Source organism: Manacus candei, unplaced genomic scaffold (assembly GCF_025592945.1).
Source record: "Manacus candei isolate 608988 ecotype Guabito, Panama unplaced genomic scaffold, ASM2559294v1 h1tg000053l, whole genome shotgun sequence".
In the NCBI taxonomy this organism is placed as follows: Eukaryota; Metazoa; Chordata; class Aves; order Passeriformes; family Pipridae; genus Manacus; species Manacus candei.
In genome coordinates this window covers 4,443,954-4,466,811 of record NW_026138101.1, presented here as the reverse complement: position 1 = coordinate 4,466,811, position 22,858 = coordinate 4,443,954, and the positions used below count along the sequence as shown (strand labels likewise).

At 49.4% G+C, this 22,858-nt stretch overlaps 2 protein-coding genes across 2 annotated transcripts in view; one reads left to right on the top strand and one right to left on the bottom strand.

Annotated features, from left to right (window-relative positions):
* The first annotated feature begins 874 nt into the window (after window positions 1-874).
* CTRL (chymotrypsin like) lies at window positions 875-3,220 on the top strand. Its single transcript, XM_051802002.1, has 7 exons — window positions 875-950; window positions 1,105-1,208; window positions 1,388-1,467; window positions 1,683-1,764; window positions 1,856-2,036; window positions 2,478-2,611; window positions 2,852-3,220. The coding sequence occupies exons 1-7, from the start codon at window positions 899-901 to the stop codon at window positions 3,005-3,007; spliced, it is 789 nt and encodes a 262-aa protein (XP_051657962.1). The 5' UTR covers window positions 875-898; the 3' UTR covers window positions 3,008-3,220.
* A 1,598-nt stretch (window positions 3,221-4,818) lies between these two features.
* Window positions 4,819-22,858, bottom strand: part of PSKH1 (protein serine kinase H1) — a 31,327-nt gene continuing 13,287 nt past the window's right edge. The window contains exon 4 of the mRNA XM_051801999.1: window positions 4,819-11,546. Within this exon, the coding sequence (XP_051657959.1) occupies window positions 11,229-11,546 (318 nt within the window). The 3' untranslated portion in view covers window positions 4,819-11,228. The remainder of the gene's footprint in view (window positions 11,547-22,858) is intronic.

The window sequence follows — 22,858 nt, the reverse complement described above, 5'->3', positions numbered from 1 at the left end:
CACTTGCTCTTCAGTGTCCTCAGGCTCTGCTCCCCAGAGGGTCAGGACAGGGATCAGGGCATGTGGGTGGCATGGGGGGGGAGGGGGAAACATCCTTGTGTTCAGCATCACCCCAGGGCTGGCTCCCTGTACCCAGTGGCACCCCGGGAGGTCACCCAGGGACATGGGGGTTGATGGAGACACTGCATGGATGGAGGGGGCTGTACTGCTCCCCAGCCCTGGGGTCAGGCAGCTGTAGTGCTGGGGGGATGCTCAGTGGTGGGCTCAACCTCACCTTGGGGAGGTGCCCACTGCCCTCCTTGGGGCTCACAATGTGCTGGCCCAGCTGGCCACAGCTCCCACCTGCCTGGAAGGTATCTGCCCTCCTCACCGGCCCCCACTGGCTCTGGGACTCACTCACCTGTCCCAGGGACGTGGTTCAAAGGGTGGCCCTGAGCCCTGGGAACATCCAGCTGGGACCAGCGCTTGCCTAGGCCAGGACTTCATGGCCACATGGAAAAAAAGCTCTAGTGCCAACAGATCTGAAACAGATCTGGCACAGGATGACCTTCCACACCCCAGGCACTGGTGCCCATCCCAGCACGTCCAGCCCCACTGCTACCCCAGCTGTGTGCCCATAAGCAGCCCCCCATCACAGCCCTGTGGTGCTCTCCCCTCTCCAGCTTCACAGGCTGCAGTGAGAACTGACACAGCTCGTTACAGCAGCAGCCCAAGTACCCCAGGTGTCTTTTGACAGTCCCTTCCCACATCCCTGTTTGCGAGGGGCACGGTGTGTGCCAGGCTCGGCCTGTCACTGCTGCCCACAGGGGGACCTTGACCAGCCTAGCTACAAGCCACGTGGCCTCCTGGCCGCTATAAAGCTCGTGGCCCCCAGGGGCTCAGCCTGAATCTGTCCAGGATGGCGTTCCTGTGGGTAGTTGCTTGCCTGGCCCTTGCCAGCACTGTCTCCGGTAAGTGCTGTCCTGCTGGGTGCAGGGAGGTCCTCGGGGTGCAGCAGGACACCGGGGAGGGGGGCACAGAGCCACCTGCACCAGTGCAGGCAGCCCCCAGATAGGAGCCCTGAGCTTTCGGGGTCACCCTTGTGCCCGTCTGCCTGTCCCGCAGGGTGTGGGGTGCCCAATGTCAGTCCCTCAGTGGCCTACAGCGAGAGGATCGTCAATGGGCAGAACGCCGTGCCCGGCTCATGGCCCTGGCAGGTGTCCCTGCAGGTACAGCACTGTCCAACCCCCGGGCAGGGGCAGTGCCCTGAGCACTGCGGTGGCACAGCACAGCACAGCCGGGCGCTGTGGCTGGGAGGTGGGTGGGCACAAGGGGAGCCCTGACTGTCCACAGCCTGGGGGTGCTCAGCCTGCCCAGCCCCAGCTCCTCCTCCCTCTTTGCTCCCCAGACCTACACAGGATCCCACTTCTGCGGCGGCTCCTTGATCAACCAGTACTGGGTCGTCACAGCTGCCCACTGCAACTTCAAGTAAAGAACCGTGCCTGGCCAGCCCACACTGGTGCCACTGTCAGGGGTTTGGAGCATGCTGGGCATTGCTGAGTACCACCTGGGTCAGCCCCAAACGCCTGAGCAGCCCTGGGCTTCCTCCCCAGCTGTCCCCATGGTGGCTTCCCTTGGGTTCCTGTCCCACCCTGGGGTGCTGGATGCCCCACATCCCTCTGACTCTCTCCTACCTCTCGCAGCCCGAGCGCCCATGTCGTCGTCCTCGGGGAATATGACCTGAGCTCCAGCGCCGAGGCTGTTCAAGTGAAGACTGTGTCCAGGGTGAGCGGGGCTGGTCCCGGGACAGGGCTGCAGCTCCGCGCTGTGGCTGCTCCCGCGGGCAGGGATGAAGTGCTACGGTGTTTCTCTGCAGGCCATCACCAACCCCGGCTGGAACCCCAACACCATGAACAACGACATCACCCTGCTGAGGCTCTCCACGCCCGCCCAGCTGGGATCCCGTGTGGCCCCCATCTGCCTGGCCCCCGCCAACCTGGTTCTGCCCTACAACGCCCAGGCTGTCACCACCGGCTGGGGACGCACCAACCCCAACTGTACGTGTGCTGTGGCTCCAGGGAGGGCTGTGTGTGGCTGCTGTTCTTCCTGGGGGCTCTGAGGGTCCAGGGCTGCCTGGAGGAAGACACATAGAATCATAGAATCGACCAGATTGGAAAAGACCTCCGAGGGCATCAAGTCTAACCCCTGATCCAACCCTGCCGTGGTTACCAGACCATGGCACTGATGCCACATCCAGTCTCATCTTAAAAAACCTCCAGGGACGGTGACTCCACCACCTTCCTGGGCAGCCCATTCCAATGTCTGATTACTCTCTCCTGCTCGAGGAAGAAGGGGTACATTGGCACAGAGGGGAAAAGCGCTTTGCATGGCAGCACCCGTGTATTCAGGAGCACCAGCAGGAGCTTGCCCAGGGCACCCATGTGCTTTCCAGGAGACCCACCAACACTGAGGTGATTTAATGGTGCTTCTTCCCCTAGATCAAGCCTTGGCAACGTCCCTGCAGCAGGTAGTCGTGCCCCTGATCTCCCAGACCCAGTGCACGCAGTACTGGGGCAGCCGCATCACCAGTGCCATGATCTGCGCCGGCGGGGCCGGTGCCTCCTCCTGCCAGGTAAGGAGACGAGCTCCTGCTGCACCACAGGGTGGGTGGAGGAAGAGAAACGTGGAGTCTTGCTGACCTCCCACTGCATCACAGGGAGGGTGGAGGAGGGGGGATACGTGGCATCTTGCATCTGTGGAGCCACAGACTTAAGCTCCAGCACCTGGCTGTGCGCAGGGGAGCAGTGGCTGGGGTGGCAGGGACCGGTCTGGAGCACGTGCCAGGAGCACTGAGCACGAGTCTTCTCTGCAGGGTGACTCCGGTGGACCTCTGGTGTACCAGAGTGCCAACGGCTGGATTCTGATTGGCATCGTCTCCTGGGGAACCTCCAACTGCAACATCTACACTCCGGCCATGTACACCCGCGTCAGCCAGTTCCGCAACTGGATCGACTCCATCATCGCTTAGGGGTGAAGCTGCCGGCACTGTGATCCCTTCACTGGGATTAATAAAGTATCACAGTTGGCTTGTGCCAAGCGCTGCCTCTGCCTCCTTTCTCCTCATGGTGCAGACCAGGGTGGAAGGCACACGGGGGAGCCTGGGCCACCCCAAGCTCCTCTCCTGAACCCACGAACTTCCCAGAGCTGGAACTTCCCTGGGACCCAGGGGGAGGTGTGAAGCCAGGACATGATGCTTGGGCAGAGGGGGAGCAGGGCTGGCTGTGCCTCAAGGGCTGCTCAAAGGGTCTTCAAGCACAAGTACCTACACCCTGGCACCAGCCCAGAGACCACCACGGCACTGAGGGGGGAGAAGGGTCCTTCCACTGACCCACGTGTGAGATGCTACCAGGGAAGGGACTGTGGAGCTGCAGCTCACCAGGCTCAGCACCAGAAAGCTCAGCTTGCAATGGAGGGTGGATACTGGTGGGTTCACAGGAACCTAAAAGATCCCTGCATGCAGTTTAAAGCTGTGACTTGTGCAGCAGCCTGGGAACACAGAGCTGAAAGGGAGAAGTGCCGAGAGCAGCTCCAGGTCTTGGGGAAGGTGGAAGGGGGAGGCTGGAGAACCTGCTGCTTCACACCTGCAGATCTGCCAGGTAACAGAGTGGGAAACTGAAGGCCATCCCAATGGAAAATTTGAAGCTGAAAACAAAATTCAACGTCAGGCAACAGGTTCTCACCCAGATGTTGAGACAATGGCTGGTGCAAAAAAAAAAATAAATAAAGTCTTGTGTGACATGGGAGCAACAAGACACATGTTCAATGAATTACAACCCAGTTTCTAGCTGCTCAAAATAGAGCTGGTGATGGGACACTGTGGAGAGAAGCAGGATCAGACTGTCCCAACATGAGGCATGGGGGTTGTTTTTCCTTAGCAGTGATGTGAACGCAATACAAAAACTTTCCTGTGTGAATCACAGCCCCCAAAATGTTATAATCACCCTATCAAGCAGTTGCAGAGAGAATGTGATGCTACACAGGGACACACCCATGGGAAGGGGCATGGAATGTCAATGAAGGGCAAAGACAAATAGCCTGGCCTGTATAATTGAGTTTAAAAAAGATCTGCTCAAATAAAGCCCAGGGCTGACAAATTTTAGTTTGGTAGGATAAAATTTAGCTTCATTTAGTAGTCTGCTCTGCAGGGAATTCCTAACTGACCTTAAAGTCAGGTGAATGTCAGAGATGTGGGAATGGGCCATGTGGGCAGAGGAAACTGGTGGCTACAAGGAGCTTCAAACAGGAATTGAACAATTGCAGCACTATGGGTCATCTGCTCCGTGTGCTCAGGTCACTGTCAGCCCTTCCACCCTGGGGACAGGGTCCCCTGCCCCTGAAAAATCCCCTCCTTTCCAGGAGGAGGTGGTTCAAGAGGGGTGTGCACTGATCATTTGATATTACAAGTTTTTCTCAGAGTGAAACTGTAGAGGTGACAAGTGGTTGTGTGCAAACCAGAGCACTTCTCTGGCCCAGTTTGCCACCCTGCAGCCAAAGAAAAGTGAAGACAATGTCCCAAAGTGCCTGTTAAGCCTCCCAACCCTGCCTTCCAGCAGCAGGCTGTCACCCAGAGCATCCCATGGACATCCCAGCCCTGCACAAGGTCTCCCTTGGGCAGCTGCTGTGACAAATCAGCAAACTATTTACCTTCTTGCTGTGACCCAAGAACATGTTGGAGAGGTGAGCAGGTCCTGGCTTTCCATGTGTTTACTGACCATCATTCCCAGCAGTGAGCCCATGGGTGATCCAGGAGGCAGAAGTAACGACAGCAGAGCCACGGGGTACACAGAATACATGGACATGTTTTAGCAGACTGAGTACACCAAATAAATAATTCTGTACACTCTAATTGTAACATTATGGACTAATTACAATGATTCCAACCTCATCCAACGTGACAGTCCCTAGAGTAAAGCCAGGACTCAAAAGGCAAGGCACAGAATGGGACACTTCTCAAAAGAGTCCCATGAGGAGACTGACTGGATACGACCGGAGTTACTTCCAAACAATTCCAACCCAGCACCGGAAACTGGGCAACCAAAAATAACATCAAGTGCCGGAAGATCTCCGATCCCGAGAGCTTCCCGGGAGGTGTCTTTCCGTAGTGAAAGGCAACAGGAAAACTTGAGGCATCTGAGCGTCCACGCAGGAGCTGCTGGTTTGTAACACACCTCGCTGGGGCCGTGGAGCTGTGCCAGGATCTCTTCCACGTTCAGCAGACAAACAGTGCAACGACACCTGTAACAGCAGCTCGCCCGTCACACAGGAGGGACCTACAGCATTACCAGGCAGGGGAGGACAGGGCAAAAGGGACAACTGTCACCAGGCAGAGCTCCCTCTGCTCTCAGGACACCGAGGGCGCCATTGCATCCCTGCTGCTTCACATTTATTCCTTTGGGAAGGTTCCTGCACAGTAAGGCACAACGGGCACCCAAGAGCTGCGTTCTTAATGCAGGATGAAAGAGGAGACTGAGTGGTCAAAGAAAGCACCATAACCCTCCCAGGAGTGGTGAAGGCAACTCAGAGCTGGGTGTGTGGCACCGAGTGGTGCAGGCACTGTGTGGTATTTTCCAGGAGTGGGTAAGAGGCCGGGACAAACCACCCTCCCTGAAAGTCCCAGGGCTCACACTGCTGCCAGAGAAGAGTTTGCAACTCCTCCTCCCAAAAAGCTGATCTCTGTGCTGCTCTGCATCATTTAGAAAAATAAATTAAGTCAAACAATTGAGATTTTTAATTTATGCCACCTCGAACCTTCCAAATCTTTAGTATCATCACTTAAACTAAGAACATGGCCCCACACAGCACCACAAGAGGCCTGTAACAGCCACACACTAGTTGCCCTAAGTGGTACAAGATCATATTGAGTTGAGCCTGCACTGCAAGTCCTCAAAGGGAGCCTTCTCCCATGGATGCTTCTACCTTGCCCCAGACTCACCACAGCTCCTGCAGAGCCAAAGCCAGAGCTGCTGCCCAGTAGCCAAGTGAACCATCATCCCTATTCCAGTTTGTGCATTAGATAAAAGCTGGTTCTATTAGCCAAACACTTGGGTAGAAAACAGGATTGAGAAATAGAGCAGGGTCTAAGAAAGAATGTAAATTATCAGGACAGAAAAATCTGACCTAAAAGAAGAAAATATCCAGATTCCAGAGGAGTGAAGAGTCTGAGGGTTTATCACATCCAAAACAAACACGTAACATAGGCCCTGCACTGCAGCTGGTTTCCACATTGCTACTGAAGCCAGCAGGTCTGAGCCCTGTTGTCTGGGCTTAAGCTCCTCACAAGGCTCTAAAGCTTTCCCTCATGCAGGGCTGTACTCTTCCAAGAACAATGCAGACCAGGAAGAGGCAGAAGCATCTGGATGCTATCACAATCTCAGTGTTAAATAGCACAGACTTCTTCTGTATTGAAGAAAAGGGGGGTTTCAACCACTGGGTTGACATGTGAAGTTTTTTAGAAGCCTGAGAAGGGCGAGAAGTAAATCAAACATGGATCAGTAATTGCTGTTTTAGCAAAAAGCATAGAAAAATCCACTATGCACTCAAAAATCTGGATGTGAATCTGTAGAGCCCCTAACACTATTTCTGGAAGACCTTTTCACATTCTTTTCCAATAACCCTCAAAAAAAAATAATCAAGGAACCAACATTCTTTGAAGCTGTAATTCTCTCCCCAAAGAGAGCAGTCAAACTCCCAGGACAAAAGGATGGGATTGGTTTACACAGTACTGCTAAGTTCCAAAAGACAAACAACCCTAATTCCCTTTACTTCTTAAAACTGCATTTCCCTGAAACAGAATACTCTGGGAAGCAACACCCTGAGCTGCTCCACCGTGCCTCAAGATGGGAGAAAGTCCCAAACTTACTGCCCAGAGAAGCTTTGGGTGCCCCATCCCTGGAAGCATTCAAGGCCAGGTTGGATGGAGCTTGGAGCAACCTGGTCCAGTGTCCCTGCCCATGGCAGGGGGTTGGAATGAGATGAGCTTTAAGGTCCTTTTCAACCTAAATCATTCCAGGATTCTGTAGTGATTCCAGCCTCGGCATCTTTAGGCTTTGCTTTCCTGCAGTCTCCCCCAAGATGCCTCCCCAAGGTGCAGGTGAGCATCTCCTGGCAACAGTGGGGGAGTTGACAGCAGATGCCTTGCATCCCTTCCAGCGGGTGCTTGTGGACTCATGCTCGTCCCTGTGGAGGCTGAAATGCTGTTCCTCAGGATCAGGTGCCACAGAGGGCAGCTAATGAACATCTAGGACTAGGTCCAAGACCATCATCCAGCAAACCAACCCCCTATTCCTCTTTGTAAGAGCATCTCACCCAGAAACAGCGGGAATGTAGCTATAAGTGTTTGGACAAGGACAACACCACAGTTTGCCACTAGGTGTCATTCCAACTTCATTTTCACTGCATGAGCCAAAGTAAGGAAAACAAAACGTACTCAGAGATTTGCACCCCAGCTAACACAAAGACTGCTCCCAGCGACGGTCTGGAACGTGCAGTTGTTACCTATTTTCTCCCAGCGCATACAGGACCAAAGGAAGGCTTCCAAAAAAACCCTGTGAGCCAAATTAAGAACCACCATCAAGAGCCAAAGAAGGAGATTAAAAAAAATTAACTGAAGAGCAAAAAAAAAAAACAAACCACATTTCAGAGAGACTTTAGCTTCTAAAATCCCCAAACAAGGCACTCCTGAAAAGTGTAAACTTCTGAGACTTAAGACCTACTGAGCACAGAGATGCTCCTGTGGAATGAAGACAGATGATCAAGGTAATTCACAGTGAAGAGCTTCTTAGAGGACAGATTGAAGGCACTTGGACTATGGCTCAGAATTACAGCACTTTGCCTGTCCCTCCCTGCACCTGACCCAGATGAAAACATGCCCCAGTTGGAAGGATAAAAGCACCCGAGGAATTGGTTTTAAGCTGGACCTTCTGACATGGCACTTGGATCTTCACAGTTTTCCAGACAGACTGAAGGAAAGATCACTGAGGACTCCAGGGACACTTGGAGGGAGCTCTGCTCGTCTCTCCTCTGCCCACACATGTTTTTGTCTGGGTGCAAGAGTTCCTGTAAATACTGAATTTAGAAAAAGAAGAGGGAATGAGCCAACAGTGTTCTAATCGAACAATGGAAGGAAAGCCCATAAAATTTTCCCCAAGTTTACACTGATTTTTCCATGCAAACAAGAAAACATTGTGAAGAGAATTAAGAGTTCTTTTTCTAGAAAAGCCAAAGCCCCTTATGGGATGGCCTTGGTCCTCTTGCTGTAATTCCCAAGAAGCAGAATGCCCGAGCTCCACAGACACCTCTGTACCATGGAGAGGCAGAGATTCAGCATGGCTCATGTATGTGATGGATCCTCCCTTGTGCCAATTCACCCCCAGTCACAGAGCATCACCACCAAAACCTGACACTGCCAGGAACCTACACAGCAACATCTCGCTTCCCACAACACATTCCACCCCAAAGTCACCACGAATCACATCGCTCTGAACTTTTCCTGGTGAAAAACCAGTTGTGGAAAAGAGCAACGGAGCAAAAAGTGTCTCAGATGAGAAGACTGTTTTCTGCTTTGTGAAGGTGGAGAAACAAGCCTGGTCAGCCCAGAGCTCAATGTCCTGACCTCCTCCCCACCTCTATTTATCCCTCATCCCACAAGAGAAGGATGAAGGAACAGTAAGGGCAGACATCTGCACGATGCCTGTGCATTTTGATGGTCTAGTGGTCAGCAGGAAGGGTCTCAGGGTCTAGAGATCTTGGCTCAGTTCATCAGCGTGACCCTCTCACACTGGCAAAATACCTGTTTTAGGGATAAACAGGCAAAACAATCTAGGGAGGGCCATGAGGGCACCGGGGAGGTAAAGGAGATCACAGTGCCTGGGTGTGATGCTCCAAACACACCAAAGACTCTTTGAGTAACGGCTCAGAACCAGAAGTGCTCCGAGGGAGCATCCTGCCATCACCTCACGTGCAGGGCACCCTTGGTCCAGCTGATGCTGGTCCCAGAGGGGCTCCTGCTTTCAGAGAGCTGCTTTGCAGTAACACGAGGGACACTGAATCCTTTATGAAGCAAAATGTGGCAAGCTGGTTGCTCTGTCAGAAATCACATCTAGTTTATAGCTCACGGTAACAAAACCACGTGAGGAGATAAAAGACACTGAAGACATTTTTGTTTGCAGTCCACAGACAGAGTTGAAAAAAAGAGGTTTTGGGAATTCTGCGGCATCTGTTAATGCTGATGGCAAAAAGACTGCATGTGACACGGTAGGATGGTTGCTCAGAGAAAGGGGAGCCTGCAAAGGATGCGAAGCTTTCAAAACAACATGAAAAACCATGCAAGGGATTTAGAATTCACCCCTGCTACACACAGTGGTTGTCCTCAGGTTTCCTCTGCTGTAATACCCACTGCATACTTGGGCACACCAGGCTGAGCTTGCTGTGGTTACACCCCATCCCAGTTATGGGGTGGGAAGCACATCCCTAGGAAATTCCCCTTTTCTTTTCTTCCCTTAGCACAGAAAACTCAATCTTCTCCCACTGAAGCTGCTTTGCTGTTTGCTGACCAAGAGGCCAGTACAGTGAGAGCTCCCTGGAGCTCCCTGGAGTCCACTCCAGCCCTTGCTGACACTGAAACACCGTGGCACAGGCATCAATCCTGGGAAAAGGCCATGCTCACCAGTCCCTTGAGCTTGCACCTCCCACCAAGAGCCAAGCAAGCACTTCCCAAGTGCACAGCACGAAGCAAACTGGCTTCATATGAAAAGTTTCAAAACCCAGCATTCTCTTTCACTGCAGATCTTGTCTCTGCTACCACGAGAAGCCAAATCCATCCTGGGACTGTGCCATCAGCCTCACTTTGCTGCTGTAACTAGTTGGGAAGATAACTCAGCAGGCTTGCACAAAGCTCAGCTCTGCAGTCCCCACTTCCCCTGAGAGTCCCTCACGGGAGAGCCCCATGTCACCCACACAGCACAAGGACCCCTGAAAGGCAATTTTTTCCTGCTAAATTTAAGTCACCCCTAACAGCTCTAAGGCATTTGTGCAACGTCTCCAGGGTACTGTCACTGCTGACACTCCCAGACTGGTCTTCCACTTCTCAAGCCCTTACCCTGATGCCATGGAGTGATTTGTGGCCATCCCAACAGCTCCCACCATCACCTCACTGTTCCAAAGCAGGAATGGCAGTGCTGGGGCAGCACAGGCACACAGAGCAGGGGAGCCCTGTCAAATCTGCAGACAGGGAGCAGCCTGGAACCACTGGAGTTCTGGTGCAGTGACATGGTTGGTAACACAGTGGTTATAGCCCATCCCAGCTTTGGGGTGGGAAGCACATCCCTAAAAATTCCTTCCCTTCCTCCCCCCCCCACTTAGCACAGACAACTCGACTTTCTCAATTTCTTCTTTTGAAGTGTGGAACAGGTCACAGACACGGCAGAGGCACGGTCCAGCAAGAACAACAAACCCTGCATGGCAGGCACTGGTCTCGCTGCAAACAGGGGAAGGATGATTCCAGGGGTAAACCCTTGGCGTCACCAGGGCGAGCAAAACCCTTGACGAGCAAACCCTTGACGTCATCAGGTGGATGGCAGCCCTTGGGGGAAACCTCGCAGCTTCCCAGCTTTCCATCATGGAAAACTGCTGTCTGGCATCTCTTTGGCGAGGAGCTGGTGGGCAGCCCGTGAGTCAGAGCTATCCTACTTCCAACTGCATATGACTCACACCGGCTTTGCTGCAAAGGCACCACGGAGTCTGACTAAACCAGCTCCAAATCTGTGTGTATATATAATTTTTCGATACATATACACACCCACACGTGTATGTGCACACACGGACGCGCATGTACAGGACAAGTGATTTGGTTGGGGTTTTTTTTTTTCCCCCCCGCGCGCAAGCGAGAGAAACTCAACGTTCCGGAATTAATAAATAACTATGAACAAACCAAGCTCCCGGGACACGGAAAGAGCTCTTCTCCCCACGTGGCTCCTTAATTTTTGTATTGCTCGGTGCTCTGAGCTGCGCTCTGAGCCCGCAGGGGCTCCCCCCCTCCCCGTTTCTGGCGCGGCACAGCTCGCAGGGCTCCCTTTCCTCTGCTTCCTCGTGGATGGGGGGGACACCTCGGAGGAAGGGAGGGAGGAACCCGGACGTGACCTCCACGGCAGAGCAGACATCTGGAAAGGCGCCCGGCGGGTGCCAGCCGGGGCTCAGCCCGTGTACTGCTGCTGGTAGCGCAGGTTGAGCTCCCGCAGCTCCCGCTCCCGCACCCGCCGCGACTTGTTGGATTTGGTGGAGCGGCTGGAGCGGGTGGACTGCGCCGACTTGGTGCTCTGGCAGCGGGAAGACGCCCTCTTGAGCAGGTTCTGGGAGATGGAACGGTGGAGGTTCTTCATGGAGGAAGAGGCTGCCATGCTGACCACCCACGGGTGCTTCAGGGCCTGGAGGGCCGTCATCCTGTCACTGGGGTCCACCGTGAGCAGGCGGTCGATGAAATCCTTGGCCAGGTTGGACACGCTGGGCCAGGGCTGAAACACAAGAGAGTTGGTTAGAATGAAACATCCTGGTACAGCTTTGCTGATTAATCAATTCCACCCATGCCCAAAAGGCACTTTGGGCCATTCTGCTGCTCCTCTTCTCTTTTATCCTCAAACCTTCAGATCTGTGACTGATGGTATCTGCCCAAGGAGAATGAGACACAATTACTTCAGGTCAGGGGGAGAGGCTGAATTAGTGGGAAATGCACAGTGATTGTATCCCATTGAAGACCCTCCCCAGTCCAAGGGCTTTGTACCTGACAAAGCCATCACAGCATGAACACCAGCCCTATCACTCAGAGGATGGATCCTGACACCAACCCCCTGGGGCTCTTCTCACTCTCCATCTTAAGGCACACATCCAGGGAGCAAGCACTGACCTCTGCACCAATCCCTGGAACCAAACCTAGGGAGAATTTTCTGCTGTGGAACTTGGTCTCACTCCCACATGGAAATTTAGATGTTGCTACTGGTCAACCCTAGAATGGCATTTATGGAACTAATCCCATAAAATGTTCTAAATATATAGAAATGTTTGATATAAGACATTTTCAGGAATTTTTACCAAAGAAAGAGGAAGGAATTTTTTTTTTACAAAATGCTAGTTTTAAAGGAACAAGCCCCAAATAATTAATTAGATATAATAAATATCCTCCCAGCACACCCAAGAATGGCCACAACAACTTATGAGTCAAACACCTACAGCCACACATGCTGGAATTGTTTAATTTCTAAAAAAATACTATATTCACAGTAAGGCAGGAAGTGAGAACATTTCCTTCAGCATGAGGTTAAGGCTGGGCTGTGGACAAAGGTAGGTAGAAAAACGTGGCAAAATGAACTGTAAGGGTGGAGAGGAGGAGGCAGCATGGCCACCAGAAACCCCCAAGTGGTGAAATGAGCTGGGCAAGGGCAGGTTTCTGCAACCACAGGGTGTTGTGTGGGTCTCACCCCTCCTGAAACCACCAATCCTGAATTTTTAAAGTCCACGGAGCCGACATCTCAAGCAGCATTAAGAAAAAAGCCTGAGCAGATTCCTGCAATGAAGATTTTGATACAGTAATGGTGATCCTGTACAAACACATACCTGTAACTGAGTGGAAACACCGTGTCTCTCATTCTTCTCTTCCTTGGGTGAGTAAGAAAAGCACCCAGCTATTTTAAAATTCAGGTTCCACCAACTGTACAGCCAGATATAAAGCCTTTTTCTTGTGCAATTGGTCTAAAAAAGGTACAGCCTGATTTTTTTGAGGTTTGCAATTCATTGCTACCGAAAGCAGGTTTTGCTTTCAGAAGACTCAAAGACACCAGCAAGAGAGCAGGTCCCTGGGAGGATTTTATAATGAAAAGGAGGATGGTCTGAGAGTTACAGCACTGCTCCCAGCCCATGGCCAGGAAAGGTGAACTTGGGCTCTAACTGAGGAACCGCCTGCCAGGGGGATCAGGGTACACACAGTCTTATTTTACAATGACTAAAACAGTCTGGCTTACTCAGCTGAAGTGGGATATATGATCACTGGCAGTAACTATGCAAGAGAAGAGAGTGAAAATGATAGGAACTACTTGATATAAAGAAAATACCGCTACATGAATAAAAAAACTAAAAATGTTCCTGAATGTATTCAGGATAGAAATGGAAATGCTCCAGAGAGTTCAGGAAGGAAGCACAGTCTTCTGTAGATCAGACACCACTTCTGCACTTTGAAACCACATCCAAAATCCACTCCCCTCCACATTTCAAGAACTAAATCAGTTAACAAAAAAAATGTAGGATAAGGTACTTCATTTTGTTAAATAACAGCGAAGGGAATCAACTCACAGAGTTTAGTCTTCATTGGCATAATCTCAACTAATCCCAGGTGGTACCATATGTCAACTGGCAACACATAACCTTCCCTTCACACTCAGGATCTCCAGTTACAGACCCTTGGGCTCTCTGTTCTTGATGGACAGATGCAAATGAAACCCAGCAGCAAGAGGTTTTGCCTCCACTTTTCCAAGCTTGCCTTCGAAAACTTCTATATTTCTGTAGCTTTTTTTTTTAATGGATCATTTTCAGCTATTCATTCAGCTAAAATCACAAAGTCATCATTACCTGGTTACACCCCATCAACCTCCAATCCTTTCTTTCCTTCTCCTCCTCCCAGCAGCCAGAGCCCACCCTGTTCTGTTTCCTTCACAGAGGACTCATTTTCCACTCTCCAAACAATCCTAATGAGACTTCCAAGCTAATGATACTCTGTCCAATTTACTGACTTTAACTCAAAGTGACAGCAGACACAGGTGACAATTCCACTCTCTGTGCAGTAACTTCTTAAGAACTCTTTACTACCATCTTCATTTCTGTTACTGGCAATTGAAACTACTTAGGATACCCTGACAGAGCTTTTGTCCCACTCAGATGGAGAAAACACATTCACACAACTCCAACCTCATTGTTTTTCCTGGAGTATTTCTTCCCCTCTTTCTCTTAAAGGTTTTACCTTTCTGAATATCATCCCTCACAGAAATGCCAGGACCTCCATCCTCTATTTTTTCTAATCTGAAAGCAAAGAGATGCAAGAGATGCACTCACATGAAAAATACTTGAGGACTGACACAACAGTACTTGGAAATACATCTTCAGGACATGCAGGAAAGCATTATTTCCTCTTGCAAGTGTTAGTAACTGCAAAGACCTGGAATTTGAGGCAACCCAAGAGCTATTCTGCCATTCAGATGCATTTAAACTTCAGTCAACTGACATTCCTGCCAGTGAAACGAGCCTCTAAACACCAAGAACAATATTGCTTCAATCTTTTCAAGTCTTATTAAAAGACAGCAAATATGATGACTTAGAATCTGAAGAAACCCATAAAGTCTGAAGAGCTAGGAATGGTGATACATAACCAGCCTGAGCCCTGAGAGGCCCATCCAGTTTAATGAATCCTAAAGAAGAATAAACTCCAAACAAAAGCACATTGGATTTCTCATTATTCCAATTACTCTAGTTTACCACAAATGTTGAATATGGAGTACCTGCAATTAGATTTTTCTTCTGGTCAGCAAACACAAATCAGTTTATTGATCTGTTTATGCAGCCAGAGGTTTGATTTGCTGCACCACACGCATCTTTTTTATTTCACTGAAGCTTTTTCCTTAAAAATAGGTAAGGCTACATTCTAAAGAAGCAATTCTCAACCCCAGTCCCTGGAGAAATGTATCCACTCTCTAGAAACCTTGCATCAGTTGGCAAAACAGCAGGTTTAACTTAGGAAGACCTAAGCCAAGTTGTGTGCAAATAAAGGAAGAAACAATCATCTGACTTCCAAGCTTTGTTTTCAGTCTTGACAGTACCCACTGAAGGAAAAATATGTATTGATTTACTGGTTCCTACCCAAGTTATGTGTTGTTTTTAGGAGAACTGACATGAGCACTAAAGATGGGGAAGGTGAGGGACACCCAGAAGTGCAAAGGCCTGGATCTCCCTTGCCAGTCAGCCTTTACAAAAACATGAAGCACAAAGTATGTTATCACAGCTGCAAATAATTGCTCTTAGGCCAAAAACACAGTATCCCAGTCCCACTGATTCTTGGGATGAGTCTGATGGAGCGTTGGAGAATCCTCAAAGCACCTGAGAGGCTGAGAAGCCTTCCAGCAGCACACAGGTTCCTGCCAGGCTCCCTTAACAGAAAACCATCAGACAGCTACCTGGAAGCTTTACAAGACAAAATAGATTTAGTGGGAGTGAGCCTGCCCCAACAAATAGACTGGGCTCAACACACCCACGTGGTCAGAGGGAACAGCCTTCACATGGTGCCCTTATCACTGTCAGCAGCAACACTCCACGCCACAGAACACGAACGTGCCATTTCTGTTGTCATTCCCACTTTGAGGTTGCACTCCCAGTCGTGCCAGCACAGACAGTTTGGTTTGTGCAAACCAAGTGAGCCAAATCAGGGCATTCTGGTTAATTTTTCAGCTGGGGTTTTCAGCCCAGCCATTCCTTGGCATGACTCACCAAAGGGCTGCAGAAGCAGCTACATCAGCCCAAGCGAGCGACTGGCACCGAGTCCAGGATTAGCAACACTTCAACCAGGCATGAAACCCCCACCACAGCCTGTCTTACAGCCGTAATGACAATGGGAGAAACTCCCACAGAGGAAGATCTGTAGCTCTGGTCCCTCAGGAATGCCAGCTGCTGCTTCTGAGGTGCACCAGCATTCCCCACAAAAGCATCTCCTGATCTTCTAAGCTCCATAAAACACAGGGCGCATCGCCCATCTGCAACTTCGGCCCTGCTAGACAACAAACTCAGGGGAAAGCAGCCTCCCTTACAATGCTTTAAAGAGCTCTCAAGTGTGTTATGTTTTATTCAGACTCGGGCTCGGAGCCTGGAGGAGGAGGAAAAGAAAGAGATCCTCCTATGAGTGTCACTTAGGCTGTGGGATTGCGTGCGGCGCTCGGCTCTCTGTGATTAAATCCCATCACCACCCCTGCTTGTTATTCACATCAGCATAAAAGCTACCGAGGCGCCGTCCACGCCGGCGTGTGGGGAACAAACAACACGTTGTTCTCCGGTCTGAACAACCAACCCACCTCTCTCCCCTCGTGGCTGACGCGAGCGCGGGCCGGCGGCGCCGCAGGGAGCTCCCGACACGTGTCGCAAACCAAACGCTGCCCCCCGTTAGTTACCGGCCTGGATCTTCTCAGCCAACTGCACCACACTGAGGGAACTGCCTTCACGTGGCAGAGCAGCTCTCAGGGCCGAGTTTGGACACCAGAGCAGAGCCCCTGAATTTTACTCTGCCTGCGACGGGAGCCGCTGTCGAGCGGTCACCAAAACCCGCACTGCAAATAACTTAACAGGTGTTTTATGCCGGCTTTTTTTCACTTGTTCTTACCTGAAAATACACGATGTAGAGGTTTATGATGCATTGTCTTGTCAGATACTAGTTCTTCAAAATATTTCTATTACATTCAGGTTTCTAAGTTACTTTGTTCCACCCCCCCTAAGTATTTCCTTTATATCAGATTTGGAAGTCTCTATATCTCAGCAATGCAGCTTCCCCCAAACACCCACTCATACCCCCAGATACGCTCATATCCAATCTAACTTGGCCCTCTGTCAGTGTGAAGTCATTCCCCCTTGCCCTGTCACTCCAGGCCCTTGTCAGAAGTCCTTGTCCAGCTCTCCTGGAGCCTGCTTAGGTACTGGAAGGAGCTCCAAGGTCTCCCCAGTTTTTCCTCTTTCAGGCTGAACAGCCCCAGCTCTTTCAGCCTGTATCATAAATACAAACAGCAAAGGTTTTTTTCTTTCAATTTATTTTCTTCTCCCAAAAATGACTCAATCTAACACACAGGTATGGTGCTGGGGGCAGAGCACATCTCTCCAGCTTCTAGAACTTTTCAGAGTAGCTGCACTTTAAAATTCTGACGTTCATGGTGGTAGACAAATGACATGTTGTTAGTTTTGAAAAGGAAACTAACTGGATGATCTTAGAGGTCTTTTTCAACCCTAATGATTCTATGAAGGTCCCCAAGAATTCTTTGCATTGCATCCTTCACCCATTCATGCTAACGCAGCAGTTTTGTCTAATTTAGGGGATTCCCACATGACTTCAGAAAACGGGAAGTGTCAACTCCAAAGGAACACCTTGGGGACAGCAACTGTGAGATGTGATGTGGCAAACCAGCCTAGGACTGTGCTGGGGCTCTGGTAACACCAGGCTTGCACTCTCCCGGGCATCACTCAGCCTCTGAGCTGTTGCAAAGAGGTGATCAAAACCAAGCAGTTCAAAAGAGCTGGAACAAAAAGTTTCCAATGAAAAGATGTAATGTGCTAAAGTCCGCGCAGGACAGACTCACGAGCATTCAGCATTAATTTGTTGATGTGGGGAGGAGGAATAAAGGAAGGATGAAAGAGGAAAATACAACAGCCCTTTAATAATCCAGAGCATTATAAGTATGCGCAGCCATCTGGTGCTGTGAACTTCTATAACCCAGCTTTTCGAATGGAAATAGCCAGCCCATTCTCCCTGTACAGGCACTGAGTATTCAGCTGGAACCATGCACTAAAATTACAGCAGCTACAAAAACAATAAGCACAAAGCTTTTCTCTCCCACCTCCACTTAGAAGGTGGCTCTTCTAAGTGCAATGCCTAGGCAATAGCTGTTAAAATGGGGTAATACCATATTTTAGCTTGGCTCACTTCACGTCTCTTAAAAATGTGTCAGCAAGTTACAGTCACACACAGGGAACTTTAACCACTACCCTGACTGAGAAATTGCATATTGAGGAAGCTCAGGGTCAAGAGACCTGGACTTGGAAGAATGCAGGTGAAAAGATGAGATCACCAAGTACACACTGCTGGAGACTGCCATCAAAACAGGGAAGGAGTCAGAAATTTCCAAAGGTATTGCTGTAGCACCAGTTCACAGCAGTATTTTCAGTAACCAAACTGGGAAATACCTTTCCCAACCTGTTCCTGACATCTGTGTATCCTGACATCTTCGGTGCTTTTATTCTCAGAAAACTCAAACTTGAGCTGAATGATGCTCTCTCACTCTGAACCACTGCCTTAAGCGAGTATTGGCTGCAAACTGCAGCTGAAGTCAATACGTGTTTCCACGCACAAATTCAGAGTAACAGTTTAATTAAGAAATAGTAGCTCCTGACAGGAGGAAAAAGTCTTCCCCAGGGAGGAAGAGTATCTCTCATCACACTGATCAGTGCAGTGGTGGGAGGATGAACAGATAAGCTTATAACCTCCCACGTACACACACCCCCCGTCCTGCAAGCTCCAAGCTGTCTGTGCACAAGCCCTGGGTGCTTACAAGGGAATGAACAAGGGGGAGTAAATCCTAAGACAGTCTTAGCTGCCAGTTCAACTGTGCTCTGGCAGGCACCAGCTCTCCTCTGCTGCTCCAGACAGCTCCTTTAACCTCCTCGAGCCCAAACACAGCACACAAGTTAATCACAGAATATCCTGAGTTGGAAGGGACCCACAAGGATCGAGATGAGAAGCTGTGCCTCAAACATCAGCAATGTCCAGGCTCCAGCTGCCCCACTGCCTGGCTGGACTCTACTTTCTTCCTTAGTCACTCTTTCGGTTTTAATCATAATCCAACCCTGGTATGGGTCAGAAGAGGTGAAATGCCCCTTCTTTCATCTGAGCACTTCCTGAAAGCCCAGGTTTAGGGTATCTAAGTTCTTCCCAAGTTAGGCCAGCATGGCCATTCCTGTTTCTCTCCCAGAAAGCACTGCTTTGGGTATGCAAGGTGGATATAACCCATTTTGAAGCACACAAAACATCAGGAGACACTATAAGTAGTGCTTGGTTTACCACAGTTCAGTCCTGGGTGACTGGTTTACAGTTGTCTTTCCCGGCATTATCTGGGATGTTTCTGTCAGAATCCAGAGCAGGATAACTGTTCTGGATCCCATTCCAACACATTTCTCCTTATTCTCTTCTCAAATTTCTTTCATCATCCCAACTATTCAGTGATGGAGACAGAGATCCTGTTGAATAACAAAGTATGTCATTGACACTGCACCAACCTGCATATACACAAGAAGGAAAACCTAAAGTAGCAAGGACAAATCAAACATCCCTAATTTACTCATTCCTAATTCTTCAACTACAGTCTTATACCAGCGCGATTTTTTTCCCCCTGTTCTTTCCTACATTGTCGGGGTAATTTTCTTTCCAAAACAACATAAAAATATTTCAGTTTGCTATGTGAAATCATACTAACTATTGTCAAGTTTGGCCAGCCCCAGGTTAAAAAAGGCTGCAGAGAAAATCCAGGTGAGGGCTGCCAAGACAGCCAGGGATCCCTGACACACAGCCTTCAAGAAAGGCTGGAAGGAGCTGGACTTGCCCAGTCTGGCAAAGAGAAGTCTAAGGACAATCTAATAGCATATTACATTTACTTAGAAATAGTTACAAGGATTACAGAGCCACCACATAGCAGGTCCAAACAAGGGGCAACATGGAGAAACTGTGCCTTGGAAGGTCTGTATCAGGAAATACCAGGGAAGGGTAGTGCAGCCCTGGAAAAGGTCACTGGAGAGGTGGGGGATGTCCATCCTTGAAGACTTTTAAGATTCAGGAAGACAAAGTCACAGCCAACATGATCTAGTACTGGCAACAGTCCTGTTCAAACTGAATGGGATTAGAGCCCCCCAACAGGTCTCTTGTAACCAAGGTTTCTTTGACTCAAGTGCTTCTCCACCCTGTCCCCAGTCAGCACTGTCATCTCCCCTTCATGGCAGCAGCACATCCCTCCTTCTGACATGTATCCCAGTCCAGGCTCCATCCCACATGTTTAACAGGGTCAAGTGTGCCATCACTGGTTCAGGAATAAGCATGTGCTGATCAGCTCTGGGTAAATTTTGACCGATATTCAATCATCTTTCCTGCAGCAAAGGATGTGCTTTAGTTCTCTCTCTCACTGAGCCACCAACTTCCATAAAATTCATAGAAACATCAGGCCTTTGAGTCCTCCACATTGCTCAGACTGGGCTGACACTGACCTTAGAATTTAAACAGTTAATTCTGGAAAACTGAAAGACAGACAGCACACTTCCACAAACTCTGCTTCCTTGGGAAATCAGGGTGAAAACAGGGCTGTAACAGACATCCAGGGATCATGCAATCCATCCCAGGGTCCCCAAAGGATCCACTGCAGATGCATCACTCCTGACAGATGACTGCCTCACTTGTTCTGCAAGACAGCTTCAGCAACCCCCTGGGTACACATTTTTTAGGAGCAGGAGACACCAGTGTTGTAAAAGGTCCAGAGTGAATCTTTCTAAGTGCCATTTAAGGCTCTGGTTTGACATAATCTGGGAAAGAGATTATTCCTTTTCCCCTTTGAAGCAGCCTTTTGCATATTTGCAAACTGCTATGACAACACGTTCTCCAGGCCAAACAGCCAAAAATGTTTCAGGCTTCCGGAGACTGTGGTTTTTTCGACTCACGATTGTTTTTGTTGATCTTCTGTCAAGTCTCTCCACTTGGCCCGTGGTGTTTTTGGAGTCTGCTGCCCAGAAGTGTCAAGAGCTTCAGCTTGGCATGCAGAACCAGCCCCTAAACGCAGCAGGATCACACCACACGCTGTCTGTTTTCCTGCTCATACACCTCAGTATGTTCATCTTTTCCCACAAGTACGATACTGCCCTCACATAACAGTTTGTGATTCATAGATAGATCCTTTCCTGAGAATCCAACACCTCCTAATCTTCTGCTCTTCACCTATTTTTGTGTACTAACTTGCTCTTATTTTTTTTTTCTAAATACACCTGCTACTGAACTGCTCAAATTTGTTAGGGCTATCTTGAACTCAATGCACTTTGCAACCCTTTCAATTCCATGTCATCTGCAAATATAATGAAAAAACCTCTGCTCCCTTCACCTGGGTTGGTCAATAAACCCTGAAATACCTCTGGACCTTTGGCAATTTCTAGAGAACCACCATCACTACGTGTTCTACTTTACTGATGAGCCACCAGCAAGTAAATGACAATTTTAACACAAAGGGGTTGGGGAAACACAAGATTTGGTCCCCACGCTCTCCCTGTGGCAGATTTTGAAAGCTCCACACAGCAGAACCTGCCTGCTGGCTTCTGTCCCCAGGATGACTGGAGAACATTATTTTCCTCACTTCTAGGCAACAGAATTTTTGCTCGGTATGAAGGGCAAATGAGGACAAAATTATCTGTAACAGTAAGTGGAGCAGCACAGCTTTCCTGGTGCCAACCCTTCTCCCACACAACTTCTCACCTCTTGACACAGAAGACACCAGCTCATGCAGAGGACGTGTGAGGCAACACTGCTTGCCCAAAGCCAGGCAGAGGAGAAGGCCCTCTGCTTCCAGAAGATGAGGAAGGCTTCAAACCCTGCCTCTCCTTTGCCAGCAGACTTGGGTGATTCTGTTTGTTAAGAACAAATCTTAAGATCCCACTTGCTTGTTAGATTTACCCATACTGACTGTTCAGGAGCTCCATGTGCCTGGCACACCCTCAGCACACACAGAAGGTTCCCAAAGCCAGGCTACAGCACATTTCCAAACAGGGAGTTTTCAGAGACCAGGGAACATGTTCATGAAACAACTAAAGGTCCCTCCAATACCAGATCCATCCTTTCCAAGCCCCTGTGCCAAACGTTCGAGGTACGGGAACTCCTTTGAACTTTGGAAGAGGAATTTGCCATGAAATTATTTTACATTCTCATCCAAGGCTCAAGCTAGTTTTCCTTAATTTTGCAATATCAGTCTCTGGAGCAAAACAGTAGCTTAGAATGTCACCAAGAATCCCTGAAACCTGTAAAGCTAAAAACAAGTGAAAAAAAATATAAAGGATTAAGTGTAAAGAGGTAAGAAACTGTAACCCAGGCACTCCTATCAGCAGCTGATATAACAGTATATAAAGTCTTTTGAGTCATCCCAGCTGTAACAAGAAACCTTTCTCACATTTGAGCTACATAATTATTCTCAAAGTGATCAGACTGTGAAAAAATCCCTTAGAAATTACTCCTCAGACACAGGCAAAGGTAGGAAGCACACAAATACTTTAACCAGAAAGCTCAGTTCTACCTCTTGTGAGGCACAAAATGAAACTCTTTGGTTAATCACTCGAAGTGCCTGAAGTGCTGGTGCACTGGATGTGTGGGGTGTATCGTGCTGATGGAAGTTCACAAGCTATAGGCACACAGCCAGGCACAGGTCCACACCAGCCCTCAGGTGTCCCCTGCACGAACAGCAGGTTATCTCTTAACAGCCACCACCAGAACGTTCTGCCTCTCCTCCACTTGTGCACATGGCTCCCATGCCACCAATCAGCACTAATCCAGTGTATTAGTGAAAGCTCAGCTTTCAGGAAAATCCATAACAACATCCATTTAAAATAACAGAGGTATTGGAAAGCATGCCTGGGATTTCTACCTTGTCACTCACTCGGGGCAGCAGGAGGGCGAAGCAGGAGGGTGGCGAGAGCGGAGACAGAAGCAGCAGCTCGTGCTCCAAACCAGAGAACTTGGATGCACCACTGCTGGTTTGAGCCACCCCTTCCAGCTCCAAACAGCAAACCCAGTTCCCTGTGCCTGCAGCCTCAATGCCTCAATTGCAATCTCATAAGATTTAGGGATTTCAGGGATTAGGTAAAGAGACTGCCAAGAAAACTTCCGGGCTTAGGGAGCACCTTTTGAGCCCTCCAGCTCAGCACCAACAGAATTCCCCCAAAACAGCTTTTGCAGCTGAAGTGAGATTTGGACTATCTGAAATCAAAACCTTGACTTCCTACCTATGCCACATGTGCTGTT